We start from the raw sequence: 25,539 nt of genomic DNA on the forward strand, positions 1-25,539 counted from the left end.
CTGGTCCAGGAAGATCCCACATGCCGTGGAGCAACTAAGCCCGTGCACCACAACTACTGAGCCTGCGCTCTAGAGCCTGTGAGCCACAACTGCTGAACCCGTGTGCTGCAACTACTGAAGCCCATGCACCTGGAGCCCGTGCTCTGCAACAAGAGAAGCCACCGCAGTGAGAAGCCCATGCACCGCAAAGAAGAGGAGTCCCCACTCGCCACAACTAGAGAAAGCCAGTGCACAGTAACAAAGAACCAATGCAGCCAAAAATAAATAAATAGATAAAATAAATTTAAAAAAAAAAAGAAGAGAGGTTTTACCTGCAGGGCCTCAAGCAAGTTCGAGGATTTGGTAACAGTTTTGTTAAAGAAAAATCTGCCAGGATGTGAATAGAAATGAGTAGAAACGCAGAACTTGTTAGACTGGGCCAAGAAATGGCAGACTTATCTCACTCCGCCTTGCCCCTGAGACACTGCTGTAAGGTTGTCAGTTTCTCCAAGGGGACCACAGATAAAAGTATTTCTTCCACAGGGAAAAAAAAAAAAGAATGCCTAGGATTCATCTTAGGTCCTTTGGGTAGTTTCCTACACTGTGACATCTCCTTGATCTACACAAAACACACAAACACATTCCTGAATTACCTCTACCTGGTTTGGGTGTGTCTGTCTGTTTGTCTGTCGTGTCTCTTTCTCTTCCTCTCCCCCACGGCCTCCATTCTCTCTCTCCTCCCCCATCTCTCTCTCAATTCTAACTAGAACCTGATACTTTGAAAATTCTCTAAGAACAAGTGGAGGAGATCTTTAAAGTTTCATTTCAGTAATGCAGCTCAATAGAAAATAGCTCCACGGTGTGTGGGAAAAGAAGACTACATCAGAGTCGCAACCGGTCTTTTTCTTCATCCCTCAACGGGATGCACATTTGCCACTGGTTCTGTCAAATTAACTGCCCCCCCTCCAAACAGTTCACTGCCGTGTAGGAAAGGGACACTTCAACTGGCTGCAGCTGGGCAGCTGTATGGAGGTCGGAAGGTAAAGAGAACTTCTTCTCCCTCTGACAAACCCGTCTTATTCATCGGATGCTAAGAGGATGAAAGTGAAAGGAATCACACCCCAAATTTACTTACGGAGCTCCCCGTAAAATGACTCTATGTAAGACTGATATTGGAATGAAAGTGGAAAGTAAACCTTTTTACCATGTGTGTCATTTCACAAGGAGAGATGGGAGTCTTGAGGCTGGGCCTGGACCGAGTTTGATACCACTGACACTAGATCCAAATGAGTTGACCCACTTTTGCAATCTGCCCAGAACACCTGGAAGGTTCAGATCTATGACTGTGGCAGCATTTCCATCTCATTGCCTGGCCAGCGTCCCACCTCAAAATTTTTTTTCTGAATTTGGTAAGATTTTGGACTGTTCCCAACCTTCCATTGCTCCCAGGCAGGAAGACTGTCTCCACTGGCACCCTGGAATGGACAGGGGCTTGGGAGAAACTGAAAGTCTTAGACAAGGGACTAAGGACCCTCGATTCAGCCAGCATCAGAGTTGTTTTCTTCTCCTTCTGAGGGGACCTCACGTGGAAAGCTGCCAAGCCAAGAGGTCAGCTCAGGCTCCCAGGAACTCAATAAAAATAACATTCCTAACTCTTCCCGGAGCCCAGTCCTGAAAATCCCATACCAGAGACGTCAGCCCAGCCCCTGTGCAGCCCTTGAACCCCTCTCTGCTTCTCAACCTCCCACACAATCTCCCAACCCTCTATTTCTCTCTCCCCGGCTAATTTTTTCTCCCTTAACTCTCATGGCTCTTAGTAGGGAAAAGGGAAAATAACAAACCGACAAGAGAATGAAAACATCAGATTTTCTAAGTGTGACTGCTTCTATCACACCACAAGATTCCTTTCACCTTCCACAGGGTTCTTGTTGAAATGTCAGTCTTGAAACAGAAGTGTCCTCAGGCAGTGCTGTCTGTCAGGGTTTGAGTTTGGGGTCAAGAGTGTGTATAACCCATTCCCGCATGGTTCTCAAGATGAGCCGTGTGGAAATGCTTCATTCATTCGCTCACAAATAGGTACAGTGCGCCCCATACAAGATACACAGTCAAACGGGGCCTAGTCCCTGCCCTCACGTGTCCCATGATTTTCCTCCCCACAGTCTCCCAATTTCTCACCTGGATAAACAATGTGACAGCCTCACAACTTCAGCTCCCTTCCTCAGTCTCCCACTTTCTCTCCAGTCCACCCTTCACACTGTCTCAGGGAGATTCCTCAACACCACTCTGCTTCCCTGGTCAGCTTACCCCTTGTTCAAAATTTTCAGTGCTTTGCTGTCCAATCTCAGGGTCTTGGCATATGCTGTCCTCTCTACTTAGAATGCTTTTCCTCCTCCTTCACCAGGGGCACTCCTACTGATACTTCAAAACTCAGTTGAGATGTCACCACCTCCAGGAAGCTCTCTCTGACTACCAGCCCCACTCTTCTAAGTTAGATGCCCCTCCCTTCTCTTCTCTTAGCACTTTGTGAACACCTCTGTCGGAGCAAAGAGATATTGAATAGTAGTTGTCTTATTTACCCACTTTCTCTAAGTAGACTGAGAACATGTTGTAAATAGAAGCTATACCATTTATCTCCCTTTATCTGATCTCCCCAGTAGACTGCCTCGCACATAATCAGTGCCCAGAAGTTGTTTGATGAGTGAAGAAGCTCAAAGTTGAGGAGGGAAGACTGAGAAGCGTAAGTGTGTAATGAGGTGTCACAGATAACACAGCGGGGTGAGCAATGACCCAGCGGAGGGATTGCACACTTCTGCCCGAGGAGAGGACAGGGTCTAGGAAGGCCTCCCGGGGGGGGAAAAGAGCTTGGGCTGGCCTTGAGGAAGATTGGGAGAGCCCCAGGCCTATAGGGAGGAGAAGGCAAGAGAACAGTGGCATATGGAAGGCCCTGCCTGCCTCAGTCAGCATGATGCATCTGGGGAGATCTCCCTTAGAAGAATGATCCTGGTGACAATGAGAAGACATCGGTGGGAGGGTATTGGAATAATCCAGGTAAAGGCCTGAGTTGAGCTAGGAGCTCAGCAGGACCCCCAGGTTTCTGGCTTGGGTAAATTAATGGTGGTGCTATCACCCAGGATTAGGCATTGAGAGGACAAACTATCTGGGGAGAAAGAAACACCCGGTCTGCTGGTGTTGAGCTGGAGTGGCCTGCCGGACATCGAGGCGAAGATGTTTAGTAATCGGCCGGGTATGTGAGTCTGAAGAGAGTAGCCGAGAATGAAGACTCTGTGATAACAACGTCATCGGAACTTTTGTTTTTATCTCTACAATTTGATCCTGTGCCTTGAGGCTTCAGGGAGGGCTGCTGGGAGAGGAATCTTCTGCTACTGGCTTGGATATGTGGCCTCAGGCTCTGCCCGTTGCCTCCTGGGAAAGGTGACAGTTACGGAGACCTGAAGAAAAAGGGTGCAAACGTTGGCCCTACAAGTAATCAATTTAGTCCTGTCTTTTGTGATTCTTCTATGGAATGTGGAGTTCATGCCAGTGAGGCCAACCTCTTCCACTGCCTTAAAACGGTACTTCCAAAGGCCACGGAGTACACAGAGGGGCAAGTCTTTACCTTCATTACATTGGGATCCTTGCCCCTTAGGTAGTCCTTTTTAGGTGGAGATGTCACTTCCTTGCTACAATAAACTTGTGTTTGTTCTCCCCCGTCCGCCTTTGGGGGAAGGGGCTTATTTTAATGCCCTTTTGCCATTGTGACGGCAACTTTTTGTTCCTGTTCTTGCCCAGCCTGAAGCATCAACCTAGATATTGCTCCCCTGTAGGGAGTTCATTTGCATTTCTGTCTGCATTATGGAGTTTAGGCTGAGATCTGCTTTGTTTCAGGAACCCAGCTAAAAGAGTATTTTTTGCAAAGCAACTTATTGTGCTTTTCCTGGCTAATTTGTCTTAAGTGACTTGCACTGAAATCAAACATGTTTTAATTCAAAGGTTCCTGGCAGTAATGGTACTGTGGGAGTTACATGAGGTGCCCATGGTTGAACCTCTTTTATTCCAAATATCTCTTCACAAAGGCTAAACGGGAGCTGCTAATGAAACCCAGGCGCTTCCAGCAATTCAAGAGGGATGGGTATTTAACCAAACCCTGGTAATCAGGTGTGAGCATGGCAAAGATTTAGCAAGGGCATCGCTCGTGTGTGGAGAATGGAGTCATTTTTAATTCAAAGGCCTGTGATAGAAAATTCATCATCAAACTTGAATATCAACCAACCACTGTTTACAAAGAAAGCAATAGCATAATAGCACCCAGGAAAATTTAAATGATGCATAACAAAAATTCTCAGAGAAGCCCCCAAACAAATCATTCCATCTAACACTTTGAATTAGATGTCTGCCTAATGTGTTCCGTGAAAAAGCCTTGAAATATTTACTTCTTGATTCAAAGCAAAGATGCCAGCTTACTTTGAATTGCAGTATCAAACATATTCCCTAATTTTTTAAGAAAATCCTAAATAGTTCAACTGTGGCCTCTGCCATACCGGCTAAATATAAGTGACATATCATCACAACCTCCATGGTCTCATATTTGAGTTTCTATAAAGATAAAGTTCGGTGGTCAGATTCAGGATGTGGCCAGGGATTAGCCTCCTCTAAGAAGCAGCAGGCTGCAACCAAATTGTTCAGTCGCTCTCTGGAAACTGGTCATCTACGGATGCTTCTCTAATCTGTTGGAAATGCAACTTGAATAAAACCGTCTTTGGCTGACTTGATGTCTCTTTAATTAACAGGTAGGAGATCAGATCATTGAAATCAATGGGGAGAGCACCAGAGACATGACACACGCCAGAGCAATAGAGCTCATCAAATCTGGAGGAAGAAGAGTCAGGCTACTGCTGAAGCGCGGGACGGGGCAGGTCCCAGAGTATGGTACGTTTCACGTTTTGATTCACCTTTTTTCTGTTTCTTCTGTGTACTGTAAATGCCTGTGCTTATTTATAAAACTACATCAGTTCCCTAATTCTACCTAAATATATATTTAGTGAGCGACAGCTATAGGTATATACACGAGTGTATATTTAAGCACAAGGTATATATTTCTGTGAGCTCTTTCTTTTGTTCCCTTATTTAGGTAATGTTGAAAATAGCAAATGTAGGACCTTCAGGGCATCTCTGAGTGTGCTGGGAGTTCTTGCCACATTCCTATATCAGAACTTTTGTAATTTGACTGATAGTCCTCTGTTCATTTGAGTCCACAGTAATTTATCAATTATTTCCTAAAATGGCTCGTGCATCAGACTGTCCCGTGAGATGTGTTAGCGGGGCCAGGGGACAAGCAAGACCAAATCTTCAAGGTGTGAAGATTAAAACATAAACTTCAGTTCATGCAGTGGTCGCGTTGCCTTGGCATTTAGGGATATCCCCCAAATTCACTCCTGTGTTGTATATCTAGATGCTTTTGAGGAAGGCCTTAAAATGCATTTTAATTCATAGGTTTGCCTTCAGAAGTCTTTAATGGTGTTATTTCCCAGCAGCCCATTTAAGGCAAGGCTGACATCATTACCCTAGCATATCAGAAAGTGTCGTGTGGTCTTTACATGAAAAGCAGAGAAACCTGAGCTGGTCTTTAATTAATCACAGGGAGTAACGGAGAGACAGACACAGACAGATATCAGTACAGAGGTAGCGCAGATAATACCTGTCCAGATTAGGGAAATAGGATCTAACTGATGATCGAATGAGTAGTTCAAATTGTTTGTTGATCTAGATAAATTCGATTTGCATTTTCACCTTTCCATTCCCCAAAATCGAAATAGTACTTTTTCCTCTCAAATTATGCTTTCTGCCTAAGTTACCTAATAATTGACTGAACACTTCCTTATTAGCAGGACAGATATAATCCTGCATTCAGTTGAAATATCTGAATTCAACGGCCCTTAAATACTTTGTTTCCAGAGTCTTGAACACACCCACAGCCTACAGGAAGGGCTGGTAAGCCCTCACATTAAGAGTAGGACACCATTCAGAAATTTCTGTAGGGTTGGCTGTATGCCCAAGGAAATATTTCATAGCTTCCCATCCTTAATACTTGGATCTAATTAAATAATTTTAATTATTAATATGAGCAATAAGCACAGACCTGAGCCTGTGTAATGGCACTGGCATTCATCCCTTTGTAAAGAATCTGAACTCTTGAAATAGAATACCTTTTTGCACCCTGGAGCACATAAAGGGATTCAATAATATGAAACCGACCTGTGAGAATCTATCACTTCTGAAAAAGATCTCGTTTTAAAGGTGTGTTTCACTGCATGACAAGACCTGTTATCTACATCCAGGGGTTCTCATAGAGTTGATGCTGTTCTTATTGTTCTAACAAATTAATCTTAAAAATTAACCTGAACAACATGGCTCTCCTGAGCTTTCTATTCTTTTCGTAGAATCACTATTTGGTCCCGACTCTGAGCACCCACCACGTCAGCTGCCACTCCGTAGAGAGCAGTTGGAATAGTCTGCCAACCAGCGTGGCATAACTCAGACCGTAATGCGCGAGCATGAAGCTGCCTCAAAGCAAAAAATAAAAACGTGTTTCTGAACAGCACAAAAATTCAAGATCATGTCGACATTATCCCATTAATTCTTAATGTCGTCTGAAAATATCTAGTTAAGGTTAAATTCCAAAATTAACCAACACAGAGAGTTTGATAAATATCTGGGCACACTTTTGAGGGACCCATTGTCAATACTCTTAACTCCAGGAGTACTGCAGAACTTCTGAATGTATTCTTCTAAAGTGTAACATTAAATCTTATACACTGGTAGTGGTAGAGCTTGTCTGCTACTTTTGATGTTAGATTTGACATGGAGTTTGACTGTAAAATAATTTTAGAGGTTATGTCACAAAAGAACAAATTTAAAAGAGTAAAGCAATCCCCTTTAGGGAAGTAAAAGAATAGTCATAAACTAAGTGAACATTAGTTCTTCAGGAAAATCTAAGTCAAAATTATGCATAAGAAACCAAGAAGTTTAGGAATCACATCAGCATTTTTTTTTTTTTTTTTGCGGTACGCGGGCCTCTCCCTGTTGTGGCCTCTCCGGTTGCAGAGCACAGGCTCCGGACGCGCAGGCTCAGCGGCCACGGCTCACGGGCCCAGCCGCTCCGCGGCACGTGGGATCCTCCCGGACCGGGGCGCGAACCCGTGTCCCCTGCAACGGCAGGCGGACTCTCAACCACTGCGCCACCAGGGAAGCCCCACATCAGCATTTTTGAGGATAATGCCTCAAATGATATTTCTGAAACCTCACGACGACTAATGAGGAGGCTGTTTCAGGGTCCCCAAGACCACCCCACATTCAGAGATTTGCTTATGAGACTCCTGGGGCACAGAATATAGTTGTGCTCACAGCTCAGCTTTAGGACAGTGATGTAGTAAGGACACCCCGTGGGATCATAAGGTGGAATTGGAGGAATCCACGTGCAGGCTTCCTATGCTTTCTCTGTCTCCCGTGAGAGGTCACCCAGAGAGCATTCTTCCCGAAGCAACAAGAATGAAGCAGCGTATGCACGATGATGTGGCTGCCCTGTAAGGTCCATGGGAGATTGCGCACCCAAGGTTTCTCCTGGGGGCTGGGCATGCAGGCACCCTCTGCCTGGCACGTACCAAAGTTCCAGACTCCCAAGAAGGAAAGCAGGTGTTGAGCATAAACCACATTGTTTGTACAAGCAGTTGAGGTACAGCGAGACACACTTATCGCTTAGGAAAGCTATATATTAGTGTAGGGAACGAATCACCAGTCACGTTCCCAGATGCCAGCCAAAGGCCAGCCTTGCAAGAAGGCCTTTCGAAGGACAGCAGTCCCAAGCCTGCTCTGGGAACTTGTCCAGCACCAGGAGCAAGCCACGAAGTGGCCACACATTCACAGACTCTGCAGATGCCCCCAGTGTATGAGAAGTGCCCAAAGCTAAGGAACATCACGTTTCCTCCAGCATCAGTTAAATAGACTCTCTCATGAAACACAATTTGGTCATTTTTGTTGTTGCCCAAGATAGGCTAGAGTGTATTTTAATGAAATTGGCAAGGGGTGCAGGTAACAAAACAACAGCAACAAGAACGATGAACGAAAATCCTGGAGCTTACTAGTAGATGTAACCAAGAACATAATCCGCTTTGTCCACATGCACCCTAATGACAGGAAAACTGATTTTTCTGTCGACTCTGAGTATAATCTTGTGTTTGTTTCCTTTGTTTGCCCTTTAAGATCCCAATCTTGGCGTAAAATCTAGCCTTAAAAGCTTGTTAAAGGGAGTTATCAGAATCCATAGGAGATGTTACCTGTTAGGGAAGTGTGGGGGCTTAACCCAGCCTGGGCAAGAGTGAACGCTGAAGGTGAAGAGGCTGGCAAACAGCAGTCTCTGGAGGGGTTTGGGTGATAACCCTCAGCCCTCCCTCTGATACCTGCAGAATGCAGAACCGCTTTGAAGCAAGACCCTTATCTGGACTTTTTTGGACACGTCAGGGAAAAGCTGATCTCAGTCAAGAGAGATACGAAACTCTCTTGCTCAGAGTCATTAAGGTGATCTGTGACAGAGAGAGAAAAGCGCAGGCACAGTGGAAAGAAAAACGTACCCCAGGTAATCTGTCAGATTGTCGACTACACAGTCGACAGTGTGAAGCGCAGTGAGCTGAGGAAGGGAATAAACATGCTGCAAATTTGCCATCCATAATTACCATAGACTCATCGGCAGACACACCTCGGCCAGTTCAGAGGCGAAAATCAGCAAATGCAGCCACGCCCGACCGAGCGTAGTGGCTGCTCCCACGGGTGGCTGAGCAGCTGTGGGGAGGGTGGGGAAATGATAAGGGCTTCGGCAGAGAAGCTGCTTTCATAGTTAAGTCCTTGAAAGAGCAGCTCAGGAGATAGACACTTCAGCTCCACTCTCGTCCTCAGGATAAGAATTTGTTGATTATAAACTCAATGAGAGCTTGGGTTCCCCCTCCCCTGACACATACATCTCAACAGCTAGCAGGAAGAAGGAAACTTGACTCCATCATACTGAGGAAAGGATCAAAAGATGATACAGCAGAAGCAGCGGCCTCCTGAATACTGGTTCTTGCTGTTACACTTAAATCTGAAAAGGTTAAGAGGAAAGAAAGCATGCATCCTGGTTCTAAAGCTGCATAGGAGTATATTATGCAGATGAGCTCCCTGTCTTGACATACAGGTGTCCTTCATTAGCATTCAGGGACTACACGGAACGTTTGCTTGATGTACACACAGAGCTCAGGGCCAGGGCCAGGGTCAACAGAGGTGCCCCTGCATGAAAAAATGTCCTCCACAAGCAGTTCAGACCAACGCAGAGCCTTGCCTTGGTAATATTTGCTGTTCAAATCTCATCGGAACAAAGAAAACAGAATTATGCTTTCCAGTCTTGGTTGGTGATCTGGCCTGTTGATTCTCTTAAGCAATATTACAGGTCTTTATGACAAGAATGCTGAAGTGAGTTTGATTGTAAATGATCTCAATGGTTTTAGGAGGCCAGGCAGGGTTCCCAGGAGGAAGCAAAATTCTCAGAATACCGGTGGCCCAGGGACAACTAACATCAAATGGCTACATAGGCGATCCATGAGTTAGCCCTCTGCCTGCACTTCCATTTTCAAAGTGAATTGTATCTTTGATAGGTGTTGAGTATTACAGGCCTTTGGTAAATGAAATTGTTTACATTTTATAAGTGTAATATAACTACATTAAGTAAGAAAAGATCTATTTGAGCCATACTATATATATTCAGACTATAGCTGAAGAAATGAATGGGCTAAATAGTTCAAAGTCTTCCTTTAATCAGTAAATAAAAATGACTTACAATAATATTAGAGCACCAGATTAAGCAGTACCAGTCTCTGCTTATATGGCAATAAGCAGTGTTTGTTTATTCTTCTTTAATAATATGCATTAGCGTGTGAATGTTATAAGCCTACCCCTATAATCTTGTTTACAGTTACTTGTTCAAATCCTTTCTTCCCTCTGATCATACAAAGGTCAACTCTAGACATTATACTCCCACCACATATTCCATGTAAGGCAGATCCTGTAATTAATATCATTAATTAATATCATTACTATTTCCTCAACGAAAGCAGGATTTTTCTGAGCACCTACTATGTGCAAGGCACTTTGCAGGCACTGAAGGTAAGACACAGTCCTGGCCCTCAGTGAGCTGAAAGTCTAAGAATGAGGATACGTATAACAACTGATTCTAATAGTGTTGGTGACTGATTAAAAGGTCTCAAAGGATCTGCTCTAATGAAAAAATTTTAATGGGTTTTATTAGTTATTCGTGGAATTTAATAAATACTTCTAGAGTGTTAAGGATCCTTGAAAAGCACTTGGCTTCTTTAATCTGTTAAGCATTTCCTTTGTAATACTTATGCTAATAATTTGTACTTTTTCTGAAGAAAAGGACTTGCTGAGTATGGGTAAATTTCTGCTTAGACCTAGACTGAATTATTCTCAATTCCAAGTTAGTGAGATAAAACTCTGTTGAGCAGATTTGCTAATCATTGCTCTTCCGCTCCTGTGGATCTCAGCCTGGAGCTCTGTAACCTCACAGCCTGAGGTGTCCGTGGTGCACGACTCTGTGCCCACCAGACATGGGGAGAGTCTCTGTTGCCTTTGCCTCAGAGACCACGTTGATTGGAACTTTAAATGGTTCCATAGCCTTTGCACTATTTCACCTGCATTTTTAATAGGGCAAAAGGTGGCTTGCTTCAATAATAAATTCTGAAATTTAATTTCAGCTTCTGACTTTCATGGTTGAGTGTATCTTCCTTTTTCATGAGTGGTTCCACAAATCACTCCAGTTCACCTCCACTGAGCCAGATCAGGGAAGAGGACAGGCTGTCAGGCAGAACTGTGGCCGTATCATACAGAGAACAGGGTTCTTCCTTGGCTGCAAGGCTCCAGACTGCTCTCTGCAGGATTTAGGGAACCCCAGGAAATTCACTAATCATGAAACTTTCAATAAGTTTCTGTTTCATGGAGTCAGACGCAGGGGACTTCCTTGAAGGATACACAAGTCTGAAATTCTTTTCCCCACTGCTCAGCCAAAACCTCATTTATTAAAGTGCTTTAAGGATGGGGGGTGAAATCCCATTTCTTCACATCATTTTATTGGAAACCGTGAACTATGATGAAATTCCTTCTTTTTGCATATTCTCCCAACATACATTATTCTCTTTCAGGATACATTAAGTGACTCATTTCCCCCAGGCCTCACTTGTTAGGTATTTATGACTCTGATAAAATATATTAGACCACGAAGTAACCAAGAAATCAACCAAGAAGAACCAGTTTAGCTCTTGAGGTCTGACCTCCTTCAGTTCCCTAACACTTAAATTGTTGGAGGAAATGAGTGAATGAACAGATACCTTTCCCAGTCCCCACTGAGAAGGGCTCCACATGCATCTTGGAAAACCTACAAATTCCAACTCCTCCAGTAACTCATGCTGGATAGTTGTATTTAGGTTCTGGTAAGAACTTCCTCTTGCTTTCCCTAACATGAAGCTGAGCTCTCCCAAGAGAGGGCTGCTTCCACAACAGTCCAGGGAGAAGGCAGCCTTCTCAGAGGAAACGCTGCTGAGCACTGTAAGAGCATTGGAACGGACCTCAAAGAAGTCACAAATTCCAGAGAATAGTTTTTTTTTTTTTTTTTTTTTTTTTTTGTGGTATGCGGGCCTCTCACTGCTGTGGCCTCTCCCGTTGCGGAGCACAGGCTCCGGACGCGCAGGCTCAGCGGCCATGGCCCACGGGCCCAGCCGCTCCGCGGCATGTGGGATCCTCCCAGACCGGGGCGCGAACCCAGTTCCCCTGCATTGGCAGGCGGACGCGCAACCGCTGCGCCACCAGGGAAGCCCCAGAGAATAGTTTTTATATGGAGGGCAGGGGAGGAGTGGCAATCAAGGTTAAAAGAAAGCTTGCGTCATGGTTTGAAAGCTGCACTTACACTTGCACACACACACATACAGAGGACTAGGTTGATTTGGCTCAGGACTCTGCATTTTTAAAGTGCCATCCCAGAGAATCCCATGCCCCGGAGACAAATCCATGCTGGATTTGTCTCCTTTAGCTCTCCTGTAAAGGCCAGCTGCAGGAGTTTCTGCTTTTTGTTGTCCTCTTTATGTCTTGTCGACCTCTCACTGTATGAGCCTCAGCCCTTCAACCCGGCCCCTCCTTTGCCCATCAAATCTGAATCGCTCTCCATTCAGACTTGCAACTGTTAAAATTAAAGAAAGGAGACTAGATTTTCCTCCCATTTCCATCTCAGGCTTTTTTGACAGTCTGAGCTCAGCTCCCACCCTCCTCATTGAGGACAGCCTGACCCTGTGTTCAGAGCAAGACAGTGTTAATTCAAGATAAGCTTCTGACCCCTCAACTACACCCATTATGAAGCTGGTGCTAAATGCCAAAGCTGTTTTCCCCACTGTCTGATTTTCTCTTGTCTCAAAATAGATAGGGTACAGAAAAGATTTTGACCCCTATGAAGGAGCTTGCCGACAAAACCCCGCTTTCCAGGTACTAAAAGTGGAGTTTAATACCATAAGACACATTCCTGGGTAGGTCCAGCCAACTGCCATAACCAGCAAATGTCAAGTCTCTAAAGCATCCCTTCAGAGATGCCTGGGCCTATTGCCCTATCCTGGTGTTCCCTAATCAAATAACTCACCAGCGTTCATTTTAAAGTACTCAAAACCCCTCAGTTCTAGTGGAAGAATTAGTGGATCCGTAAGGCCAGATTTTTGTTATTTGAGAATTCTGCCTACAGCCTTGCTCAAAGATAGGGTTACCCTGATGTCCCGTTCTGACAAAGACATCCCAACATTTCTTTATAACTGAACTCCCTCAGTCAGGACCAAAAATGCGATTATATAATGCCTTGCTCGAGGCTTGAATTACATGCTCTAATTGTAGCAAAATCTCTAAACGTTGAGAATCACACATTCTTCAATGTGCTGTTTGGGTTCAAAAAAAATTTTAACAGAACAACAGACACACACTTAGCCTGGACTAAACAGCTGTTAACTCTAAGTTAGCTCAGACATTTGCTTACAGAAGAATCTGTGTTTACACTTCTGTCAACAGGTCTCTGCTTTTTGGGCACACACTCTCCAACAGACAGTGACCCTGGCCTCATCAGGACCCTAAATTTTAGTACTGAACATGTACACTCATATGCATCGGATATGCCTTAGCACAGGATGCAACTCTGTTTTTCACATTTCACCATACATTCTGCTACAGCCTTCATAGCAATTTCTTCCGCCATATTCTGGGCTCTTTGATTTGACCTTCTGGACCAAGGTTTCCTAGCACATGTATCTTTCAAACCCAGTAAAGCCCACATTTAGAACCAAATGAGAGCCTTCTCTGTGTGACACTAAAACCACTTGATGGTTTTTGTACAAAATTACTTGCATGTTGGCAGGGCTAAATGGTAAACTCAATAAATTTTGAAATTTAATTTCCCCCTCACATTCATTGTTAAGCATTAGTTCCCTCACCACAGAGAGGCTCTACTTTTCCTTTAACCTCAAGTTGTTCATTCCCACCCGTGAGACTCCCTCCCCTCAGACACAGTCTGTGCACTGAAAAACATCGCAGGGGACAATCCATGCGGAGCGCTGTTCCATTCTGCGTGTTGAAGCCGTGGATGTACAGCAGCATGTGTTGAGCGAGTTAGACATTCAGACAGGGAATATCATCAGTATATACTGGCAAAGGGGGGGATCAGGCCCCCAAATGGCTGAGCTGCGTGGATTAAGTGCTTCTGATCACAGTAACTTCACATCCCCCTCTACCTCGCACCGTGTGGAGCTGAGAGAACATAGCGTCAGGTGTTGCAGGGAGCGGTTATTACATCTCCCAGGGGCCTGTCTCGCGGAGATCACTGACAGATAGTCCAGAATTTCTAGCACCCATCTTCATGTAGGTAAAGAACTGTAGCCCAGGCGCTGAGATAGACACAGACCAGACAGCCGCTAAGAGGCTGGTTTCAGAGCACAGCCCTCAGACAGGTGAGTACAGCCACGTAGAACAGGAAAAACCTGGCTGCATTTTTTTCAGCTTTATTTTTTTCCAGAAAATAATTACAGCCAGCAAGTCAACTGTGAACTTTGAATATAAATAAGCAAATTGTCACAGGTGAAAAGAGCTGTAAGAATGTATGAGATTACTAGAGAAAATATAAACATGGACACACCATGTCTTTAATTTGAGGATTTTTCAAAATTTAGAAATGATTACTGTGACTTCTCAAATGACAGCTGGTCTCACTAAAACACCCTATCGTTACGAGAAAATTCTGCAAAAATTCTGATGTTACAATTTCAAAAATTTTTAAACGTTTGTGCCTCCTTAAAAGCACCTCAGGATGCCTTCAATATTTTGAGAAAAAAGAAATCTACTTTTGGAATATGAACGTAGCTCAGTCTTTCACTAATTTCACTTGCTGCATGCTTGATAGGGTCAGCTTTACTTAAAGTCTTTATTCTTACTGCCTAGATAATTTTTATTCAGCTGCTCTAAACGTACTAAGCAATCTTGATTCTAACAGTAATACTATATCTTTGTCACTGGTTCTGTTAATTCTAATGATTGGTCCTAGGCTGTTCCTCCCCTTCCTTTAGGAATGGTACCTTCCAGTCTCTCCATGTGCATGAAAAGTGACAAGCATGGGTCCCCATATTTCTACTTATTGGGCCACCCTAAAGACACGGTTTGTAAAATCTGCATGAATATTATCTTTCTCTAATGAGCTTTGGTTTTGCATATGTTTTTAACTGATGTATAATGCTCTCTCTTTCGTAGTAGCTTGTCTAATTATTGCTAGAGCTCTGGAAAATATTTATAGTTGAGACCTTATACGTGGTAAGGATAGGATTTGCGGGTTCAGGAGAATAAGAGGTGCGCCAATTCCAGGGGCCCAGCCTAGAGTGGCCCCAGCAGGAAGGAAGGGCCGGGAGGGTACGTATAGCAGAGGCAGCACTGGGTGAGTTCTGCCCCCTACACTTCAGAAGGTCCTCCCTGGGCTTCAGTGCAGAAAAACAAAGTATATTTCCTCTCAGCCCACATTTGGCCAGCTCCAACCCAAGCCACCCTTTCTACGCCAGACAGACAGAGCCACAGTCTGTTCATTCCCACCCATTTTAGCCCTAGGAACCCAGAACCCCACCTGGCATTGTGCTATTTCCCCAGCCTGCTTTGTGCCACTTATTCAGTCAGGACTGCATCTTCCAACTCACCTTCCTTCGTACTCAGTGATGCACGGAGATTAAGGGGAAAAACACAAAGCTTTTTTTGAGGGTAGTCATAAGTTTGTATCTAAACAGCACCCACCACTATTTCAAAAGGAACATCCTTAAGTGTTGGCTGTATTTTAGCCAAACATTCAGTAAAAATTCTTCAGGAAACTAATTGTCCTGTACATGTGTGCGTATATATATATACACCTACACACGCAAATAAAGCAGAATATAGATGACAGCCTTGCAAATATTGTTCATGCAACTTTTTAACCCCTCAACTAACTACATCCCTAGAGCAGCCCACATGTCCATTGTCAGATCCTGCAGGGGGTCTGTGAGTGCTGCCACAATTTTTAAAAACTGGGATTTTAAAATGTCAGTGTAACTTTTCAGCAGTAATTGATACGCACGCTCAGTCCCCACGGTTAGCCGTGGAAGCAGGAATCAGACGACACACTTCTCAATTCTGATTTGATTCTACTACGTTTACACTGTCACAGCCATGGCTAAGCATTTCTCCACCGAAGTCTTTTATGCTGGCCTTTTGAATGTTTTCTGAAATATGTTTTTCAATTGTTAATAACCCTGCTAGCTGCCATCCAGGACTGGTTTAAATTAAGAATGAAAGGCGATATTCACTAAATGAATTATTGAATTGGCCTACTGCTGAACATTTCCTTATCAAGTATGTTTATGCGGATATGTGTCTACACTCACACACACACACACACACACACACACACACACCATCACAATCATTCCCTAAAGACGTCTACAAAAACAGAAGTTTTAAATGAATCATTGCTCTGAAGTGTCTGTCTCTCAAGGATAAGTTATTGATCAGGGGGAACCTAAATTAGGGCATAAAGAAGACAGTTGCAATGTACTGGAAAAGGTAAAAAGCCAGGGAATAGTTATTGGGGAAATCTAGTCCAGTGACCATGGTTTAAAGAGGTGTAGATTTCTGTTTCTGACAAAAGAAAGGTATTTGCTTACCACATAATTTAGCCTGCATTTCACAGAGGTGAGGGGACCTGAATCAATTCACTAGAGTCATTAGCTAAAAAGCTTAAAAACCAAAAAACCGCCCCCAAACTGGAGGACTCTTGTGGTCTCAGTTCAGTTCCACCGACATCTATCAGGCACCTTGCTCGGTGCTAGGGAGATAAAGATTAATGAGAGAGTCTCTCCCTATGTGCATTCCCAAGCAAGGAGGGGTGACAAGGAGAGAATGAGGTAATGGGACAAGTATGAATAGTATTGGCAAAGGAGTGATAAGAGCCCAAGGGACACAGCACCCTCAATCTGCTGAGCAGGGTTGTAGAAGATTCTACTCTACCTAAGAGGTGACATTTTAGCTGGGCCTTAAGTGGCAAGTGTGATTTCACCCATGTGGATAAGAGGTGAGGCAGCTACCACACAGACTAAGTAGGAAAAGGGGAGGGACGGGATGAAAGAACATTAAAGTGGGGCTCCACAAAAAGGACCTTCTATGCCAAGCAAAGGAATTTGAATTTTATATAATCAGATGTCACCAAAAAATTAAGTGGAAGGGTGAAAATATCTGTGTTTGGAATTATGCCTCAATAGTATTTAAAATGGCTTTTATAGGAAACCGGGGGCAGTTAAAATGTAATCGTAAAAGCTGAAGCAAATGATGTGAGGACCAGAATTAGGGAAGTGGTGGTGGAAATTGCAAGTTGGGAATGGATTGTAGAGATATTTCAGACATTTCATTGATGGAAATAACCTAACTTGGTGAATAATGAATATAAGGGAAAGCGTCAGGGAGCAGGATGGGGCCAGAGTCGGGTGGCAGACGGTGTCACGTGGGTGAAGGAGCAAGTTTAGGAGTGAAGATAACGAGGTTAGCTTTGGACTTGTGGAGTTTCTGATGCCCGGAGGACCCTTACGGGAAGCAGCCCACAAACAGGGAACTTGGATCAGATGCTCAAGGGCCGGAGCATTCTGGAAGCCCTGGAGTCCTGGAGTGCCCCACTGGCTGCCCCACGTTCCGGGCCACACTGGGAATCCACCCAGTGAGACCACAGATAATTAGAGCTCCTGCTTCGATCCAGTCCTGGGGTTAAGGCCTGGCTTTTCTGGTTTGGTTTTTCAGAGGGCAGGGGTAGGTAGGGTATAAAGATGAATAAGACGCCATTTCTACCCTAAAGGAACTCTGTATGTAGGGAATGTTTAAGGAAAACAGGGTGCTTCATTGTTTACAGAAAATACTCTTTAGGGACTTCCCTGGCCGTCCAGTGTTTAAGACTCCGCACTCCCACTGCAGTGGGCACAGGATCGATCCCTGGTCGGGGAACAAAGATCCCGCATGCCGTGCAGTGCGGCCAAAAAAAAAAAACCTATTAAAAAAAAATACTCTTTAATCACACTCTTGTTGAAACCATTCTCAGATATACTGTGTGTTACATTCCTGGATTGAGGTACAAAATATCCTGAAAATGGGCATGCTCTGTTTAATTTCCCTTTTCCCCTGACACATTTGCCCTTTGAAATCTGGATTCCATCATCAAGACTCTAGTGACAGGTGTCCCCTCAGCAATCACCGGTCTCACCATAGTAACAAAATCCAGTGACGGAGATTCCACCCTTCATGTCCCTGGGACTCCCAGCAAGCTAACACTGTTGGTCAGTGTGTTAGCTGGATTTTCTCTTTCCTCTCCGATTGCTCCCCTGGGGTGTCCTTCAGCGCTCTTCTCGTGCACTGACACCCCTCCCCCAACCTGCCCCTCAGGACCTCATCTGCTCTCATGGTTCTGCCTGTCACCACCACGCACATGACTCTGATGTCTGTTTTGCTATCTCTGACTTCATTCCCAGGACTTCCAACTGCCCTCTCGACATTTCTGTCCAGACGCTCCACATCTGTGTATCCAAAATTGTATTCATGATCTTTCCTCCTAAACTACTCCTCCTCTTACCTGTTAATTAAGAAACCATCAACCCTCATTGTTGCCCAGCTCAAAACCATCTGAAGTGCCTTCCCACTCATATATATACAGCCAGTTCCCAAGTGTGAGTGATTTTACTTCTCTCATTTCTCACAAGGGCCCCCTCCTCCTTTCCTCTTGTCATTCTACTCCCATTCAGGCCCACTCCACAGGGTGAAAGAACCTCTACCTGTTTTCCTTACTGCTATGGTCAATCTCCCCTGCTCACTGAACACAGAGCATCCCTGATTTGGCCCCATCCAAATCAGTCTCATCTCTCCTCTCCACGGTATCCTATGACATATCTGTGCTGCAGCGCTGCCGGAACACTTGGCATCGTCCTATATTTCCACCCTCATGACTGGGCTTGTGCTGGTCCCTTGGCTTGGATAAACCTTTCCCCAAATCATGTCCTCCTTCAAACACCAGGTTGCAGGCTGCCTTCTCCATGAATCCCTCCCCAGATCCACCATCAGAAGTAATCTCTCAGTCCTTTGAAGCCCCGTAGCCCTTCACACATCTCCCCTTCCCCCTCTCACTCTGTTTTGCAACCTGGTTGTCAATATCCACGTAGTCTTTCCCCTTTATGGAGTTCAGATGCTCTGGGTTCTTAAAACAGTGCTTTGCAGAGAGAGGGAACCAGTAAATGCATGAATGAATAAGTCTTGCAGCATCAGTAGGTCATCATTCTGAGAGCAAATTTCGGATAGATTGCCTATCTCTACGTCACTTAGTTGTTCTGGGGCTTTCTCTTCCACTGTCATCTCCTTTTGTGTCTAAATTTCTATTTGTGTTTTTATGTACGTGGAAGGTTACTTATGTTTCTCGACCTTGGAGAAGTGGCTCTCTCTAGGGGGTGTCCTATGTGTCCCAGCAGTTCAGTCCCCTCTTGTCACTCAAGGGCCAGGGACCAGTTGGTCCCTGTGTTTGCGGACTTAAATTCCACAGGCTGCCAGATCGCTGTTTTCTGGCTTCTGCTATCTGCCCCCTGGTGGGAGAAGCTGGTCTAGAGGCTTGTGAAGGCTTCCTGGGGGGAGGGGCCAGTGCCTGCCCTCTGGTGGGCAGGGCCTTGTCAAGGGGCGTGTCCAGCCACAGGCTTGGATGTGGGCCGGGAAGTCTTTAAGCAGCCTGTCTGCTGATGGGTGAGGCTGTATTCCCGCCTTGCTGGCTGTCTGGCCTGAGGCGTCCAAGCGCTGGAGCCTACCGGCTGTTCGGTGGAGCCAGGTCTCGGTGCTAATTACCCAAGCTGGATGTCTGCCTCCAAAGAGTCCAAGAAGAGGAATGCTCCCTGATATTTCCGCCACCAGCTTTTATGAGCCCAGAGAGAGCCACAGCCACACCCCCGCCTACCCCGGAGACCCTCCAAGACCAGCAGGTAGGTTTGGCCCAGGCTCTGGTGTACACGAGACCTTGTGTGTGCACTCCAAGAGTGGAGTCTCTGCTTCCCCCAGGGCTGTGGGGCTCCTGCACTCAAGCCCCACTGGGCTTCAAAGCCAAATGCTCTGGGGGCTCCTCATGCTGATGCCAGGCCTCCAGGCTGGGGAGCCTGGCATGGGGCTCAGAGCTCTCACTCCTGCGGGAGAACTTCTGCGATATAATTGTTCTTCAGTTTGTGGGTCGCCCACCTGGGGGGTATGGGATTTGATTATATCGAGAGGGTGCACCTCCTGTTGTCTCTCATTGGGTTTCTTCTTTATGTCTTTGGATGTAGAATATCTTTTTTGGTAGATTCCAGTCTGTTTTATGGATGGTTGTTCAGCAGTTAGTTGTTATTTTGGTGTGCTCATGAGAGGAGGTGAGCAAATTTCTACATAGGCTTTTGTTGAGATAAAAGGCATGGGAGGATGGCCCAAATTTCCACTGACCATCTCAACCTAAATCGAAAGTAGATGTCTGTTTGTATTTTAATAAATTCCTGCCTATTTGCTTATTTTCTTGTATTGCTTTCTGTTAAGAGTTGAATGGAGGAAAATTGGCTAGTCCAGTGTTCCAGGTAATTATTTCTGGTTAATCTAAGTTTTATTGTTTCTGTAAGGTGTTTTCTCTCAAATAGGTAGCGTTGACCTAGGTCAATCTAGCTGCTCATTAGAATCACCTGGGGAAGTTGCATTTAAAAACCCCCGTAGAGGCTCCTCCCCAAACCAATTAAACCAGAATGGTGCCAGGAGTGATGGGAGGTTTGCTGCTTTTTTTTTTTAAAAACGTGCCGCAGGTGAGTGTACTGAGCAGCCTGAGTTGAGAACCACCAGTCGCTCAGATAAGGAGGGAAATCATACAGGGAGGCTATTACATTAACTTAGGAAATTCAGGGATGGGGCAATGAGGTGCTGAAAACAGCAGAAGTGAAATAGAGAAGTGACGATAGCAAGAGTCTTGAAAGAAGAATCATTAAGGCTTGGTGACTGATGATGTAAAGGGAATAAGAATTAGGGAGAACTCAAAAATTATCCCCAGGTAAGACCCCAAGTATTTGGGAAGATGGCACAGCCATTGTCAGGAAAAAGAAATGGGAAAATTCAGAAATGATGCTGTTGACAAGCCGGGTGACCTTTCAAGAATTTCTTAACTTCTCAGGGCCTCGGTTTTCTCATCTGTACAAATGATAGGGTTTGGTTATATGGTGGCTCAGTTCCTTTCAAGTACTAGTATTGAAAGTAGTGTGAGTGAAGTAATCTGGGGTAAAAATCCATGTGGAATTTTCAGACGTGTGTGGGCATTTAAATAGTGATTCACAACATGCACCTGCATCAGAGCCGTGCATCTTCAGCAGACGGGGTCTCCAGGGAAGAGTGCAGAAAATTGGGGGTGAAGGAAGGGTCAGGAAAGCAGAGTGAGAATATAGAATTTGCCTTGTTGCCTGCTCCAGGCTCTGTGTCACTTCCCTGCTTACCCTGTGACAGGTGAGCAGTGACACAGTGGCTGCTGTCCCTCATCCCAACTTTATGGACACAATCATTTTTCATATGACTACTTGGAGTTGCTGTCACATACTGGGTTTTCCTAGGGAAAGATTGTCTCTTATTAACATAGTGCCTTCAAAAAATGAATTGGGTCATTTTGTAATTCATTATGAAAATTCACCCATAGAAAATAAGTAGCAGGAATTCTTAATAACTCTTTTTATATTCAAGATGTCTCTCTTTTTTTCATATAGAATGCCAAGAGGGAGAAAAATTATCTTTTCCAAGTGAAATACATCTGTTCAGTTGGCCTTTTCCCATTATTTCTATCAATAGCTTATTACCTCTGGGCATACAGCAATCAATATCTTTAGCTTGTTTTCAAAGTGAAATATCAGGCAATGGCCATGAAAAAAACAAAAAACAAAAAAAACCACCAAAAACCTCACTGCTTACTCTGCATGGAAGTGAAATGTTGATTGCCTTTCAGATGTCAAATATGGTGAAACCAAATCCCAGTCTTTCAATACTCAAAGCCCTGGGGTACATAGAAGCTCTATCTAGAAACCCCTGTGCTCAACAGCTAATGATCAGGGAAATGCAAATCAAAACCATAATGAAATATCATCTCACATCTGTTTGAGGGCCACTATTTAAAAAAAACAGAAAATAATAAGTGTTGGCAAGGATGTAGAGAAATTAGAACAATTGGGCACTGATGGTGGGAATGTAAAGTGGTGCAGCCACTATGGAAAATTATATGGAGATTCCTCAAAAAATTAACAATAGAACTACCATATTATCCAGCAATCCTACTTCTGGGTATGTATCCAAAAGAACTGGAAACAGGATCTTGAAGAGATACTTGCACATTCATGTTCATTGCAGCGTTATTCACAATAGCCAAAAGAGGTGGAAGCAACGTAAATGTCCATGATTGGATGAATGGATAAAGAAGTGGAATATTATTCAGTCTTAGCAAAGAAAGAAATCCTGACACATGCTACAACATGAATGAGGCTTGAGGACATTATGCTAAGTGAAATAAGCCAATCACATAAACACAACTACTGCATGATTTCATTTCTATGAGGTACTAAAGTAGTCAAGTCTTAGAATGTAGAATGGTGGTTGCCAGGGGTTGGGAGTAGTAAGGGGGCGTTGTTCAACAGGCACAGGGTTTCAGTTTTGCAAGATGGAAAATGTTCTAGAGGACTGTTATGTGTACGTGACACTACCGTAGGGTACACTTAAAATGAATAAGAGGGTCAATTTTTTGTGTTTTAAAAAAAAAAGACAATGCCACACTGGGCTCTTATGAGAACCAGCATCTCTAAGGCTTAGTAGTTCAAAACACAGAGGACTTACCCCCTTCTGAGCTTTATTTTGTAAATTGCGCTGAAGCGGGCATCGCTCAGGGAAATTAGATGACAAGCCCCGAGTTTCTTAAAGGAGCCATCAGTTGGAGGGAGGTGCTCGTTATAGTAAGATTGGTATTAGTATCAGTTCTCCCTCTACAGAGTTTTCTCCCTCTACAGAGTTTTCTGTTTTGCTTCTCTTGTTGCTGCTGTTAAGGTTCTTGCCTTTGGTTGATTTTGGAACCGGGTGGCTTTGGAGTTCCACTGGGGCAGTAAGGAAGTAGGACTGCAAGTGTAGAAAAGGAAATTCCAGAGTCCGGTGATGTTTCAGTGATTGTTTAAATATTTCCATTCCTTTGTATCCCACCTCTTTTCACGAAGGCCTCTTTGAGGCAGTAGCTCAGATTCAGTGGCGAAGGGGAATATCGATTGTCCTGCCAGCCGCGCTAGGAAACAGACAAATGTTAATAGAACACAATCCTCATTCCCCACCGATAAGCTCACTGACAAGAGGAAAGCGTTCCCATCCGCCAGGAGCCCCAGGTGTCAGGAGCCTCAGGTGGTGGCAGCAGCCCTCACCACGTTGACAGGTGATATCAGGTGATATAAGTGGAAACGCATTGCCAGGCTATTTAGTTATTGCACAATGGGCCACGAGGAACATGGCATCCTTTGTGCCTTTCTTTGACCTTGTTTATGAAAGATTTTGTGAGGTTATTATCTGTTTCATCAGTTAGCAAGCCCAGAGCCCCATGCTGGCCCCTGAGAGAACTGTTCGCCTCCTGAGGACAAGAGCCACAGCTACTAGCTCACAGCGAGGCCACACTTCACACCCAGCGGTGCCTTGTGCAGCACTGTTTGAATGAATGAACGAATGAATGAGCGACTAGAAAGGATATAGAGCAGTCAGGCCCTGCCCTCCGAGAGGTTATGGTCTACTAGGAAAAAAGACAAAACAAGCACTCCTAGGACTGAAGGACTTAAAAATAATAAGGACGTAGTACATACACACACTGAGATGAGGAGGATGCCTGTGAGAGTAAGTTGAGCGGGTGGGAGACTTTTTTAAGAAAGAATTCCTACCCTTCCAGTCCAGCATTGCACTATGGAAATTAAATTATTTTCACTAACTGCAGTATTTTTTGCCTATGTTTATACTAAACTGCTCCGTTTAAGTATATATATCATGTTAAATATATATATATATACATATCTAAGAGAAGGTGCAAAATAAACTCAATTCATAAAAGATAGTATTGGATCCAGCTGATTCTGAGGCAGATCTTGCAGGAGGACAAACGTGCTTGAGAACTCAAAAAGCTAGAACTAAGCCTTTAATACCTCACAGCAGCTGGAAGTTCAGTTTGGACCGCTGAACGGAATGCAGCAAAATCCAGTCACCTCTGATTCCTAGCAAAGAGTGAACAATTTTCAGCGGAAATGTTTTTCTCACTTCTCATCACCCTTCTCCTCCACCTGATCTTTCCTCAATCCACCCACCCCAGAAAATGGATGCTTCCACTTTGAAGCAGGGAAAGGACAGGGTGCGCGGGAAGAGAGCCACAAACTTCTGCTTAGGCCGGAGACCCGAGAGGAAAAAATACAGGGAAGTGTCAATTATATTTTTCCAAATTCCTGGTTAATAGTTTCCTCCTGAGAGAAAACATTTAGAGGCCTCAGCCTCACTTTTCCATCTCCAATTAGAACATATTCCTAAGGCGGGTACCTGGCCTGTCTGTCCTCCCAGGTCCCCACTCCTCCTGGGACCAATCTGACCAGGAAAGGGAGAGGAGGGACCGAGACAAGGACCCTCACCTGGTAACCTACGGGGTCAGAGGTGCCACACCCCTGGGGCTCCCCCTCCCTCGGGTCTGTTCACCAAGTGCTCTGGGGGACCTACGTGAAAGGCTGATGTTCTGAAATGAACTCTTAAGACAGAAATTAAGAAAGGATGTAACAAATCTCAATTGTGGAAATGTTCCTACTGGTATTCTGTGGTTGCATTCGTGCTCCAGTGACGCCCCAAGGGGCATCATTTTCTAACATAGCTTTCACTGATTTTAACACAGTAATACATATCAGCTATAGACTATCTCTAAAGCAGAAACAATCGAAAGAAGGAAAAACTTCTTCCTCTTTTGAAAATGTAACCATTTTGTTTTGAAACCTGCTTGATTCACTTGCCAATGTGTTTACCTGTCCACAATAGTAAATACCCTTCTACACATCGTTTTTCACAGCTGCTTAGCACTTTGTTGTACAGGTTTATCATTCAACCAATCTCCTGTTTGGACTTCTCTTGTTTTTCTAGTTTTCCCACTATTGTGAAAAATACCGAAAAAATATCTTTGTAGCTATATCTTCCCATATATCTTTATTTCCTCAGGATAACTCTGAAAAGCAAAACCACTGGGTCAGAGTATCTGCATTCTTACGGGAGCATAGATGAAGTTGGGGAATCATATGGGCCCAGCTTTGGGAGCTACTCCCGGCTGATGGACTAAACTTTATATTAAAGTATCTTTTCCAATAGCCAAGCATTGATGAGCTCTGGCAGAAGCCGTGTGATGGGATAAAAAGTGCCTGGAGCTGTGAGTCAGTGCTGGGCAGGAAGGCCGGGCTGCCCCACCCACCCCACAAAACCCCTCAGGCCCCGGCCTGGCTCTCTGGGGTTCCCACACCTCGTTGCTAACATGGTGACATGGCTGAACGACAGGTTCTCTGCCAACCCCTCCGGCTGGAGCACAAGAGGATTCCATCCAAAATTGGATATAATTGCATAGCATTTATGTGTACATAGTTTGTCTTACTATTATTGTCCCTTCTGTTTTGTTTAGTTTGTTTTTAAGCAGCACTGACAATACTTCTCAGAGAAGCAGAGGGTTGTATGCAATCTCATAACACACTTCCTCGACAGTTAAAAAAATTGTAGGCCTTCTTGGATAGCTCAGAAGTTGCCTGTGTCTGCGTATTGTATTTCCTTGGGGAAGAGCAATTAGTTAAGCGGAGGCCCAAGCCCAGGACACCACTGACATTCATATGGCTTTTTTCCAAA

The 25,539-nt window shown here is 44.5% G+C and overlaps 1 protein-coding gene across 1 annotated transcript in view; it reads left to right on the top strand.

Moving 5' to 3' along the window:
* Window positions 1–25,539, top strand: part of MAGI2 (membrane associated guanylate kinase, WW and PDZ domain containing 2) — a 1,419,801-nt gene that overhangs the window by 1,352,355 nt on the left and 41,907 nt on the right. Inside the window, exon 21 of the mRNA XM_024115935.3 lies at window positions 4,767–4,905. Coding sequence (XP_023971703.1) covers window positions 4,767–4,905 — 139 coding nt within the window. The remainder of the gene's footprint in view (window positions 1–4,766; window positions 4,906–25,539) is intronic.

The sequence above is a fragment of the Physeter macrocephalus genome, chromosome 5, assembly GCF_002837175.3.
Source record: "Physeter macrocephalus isolate SW-GA chromosome 5, ASM283717v5, whole genome shotgun sequence".
Taxonomy (NCBI): Eukaryota; Metazoa; Chordata; class Mammalia; order Artiodactyla; family Physeteridae; genus Physeter; species Physeter macrocephalus.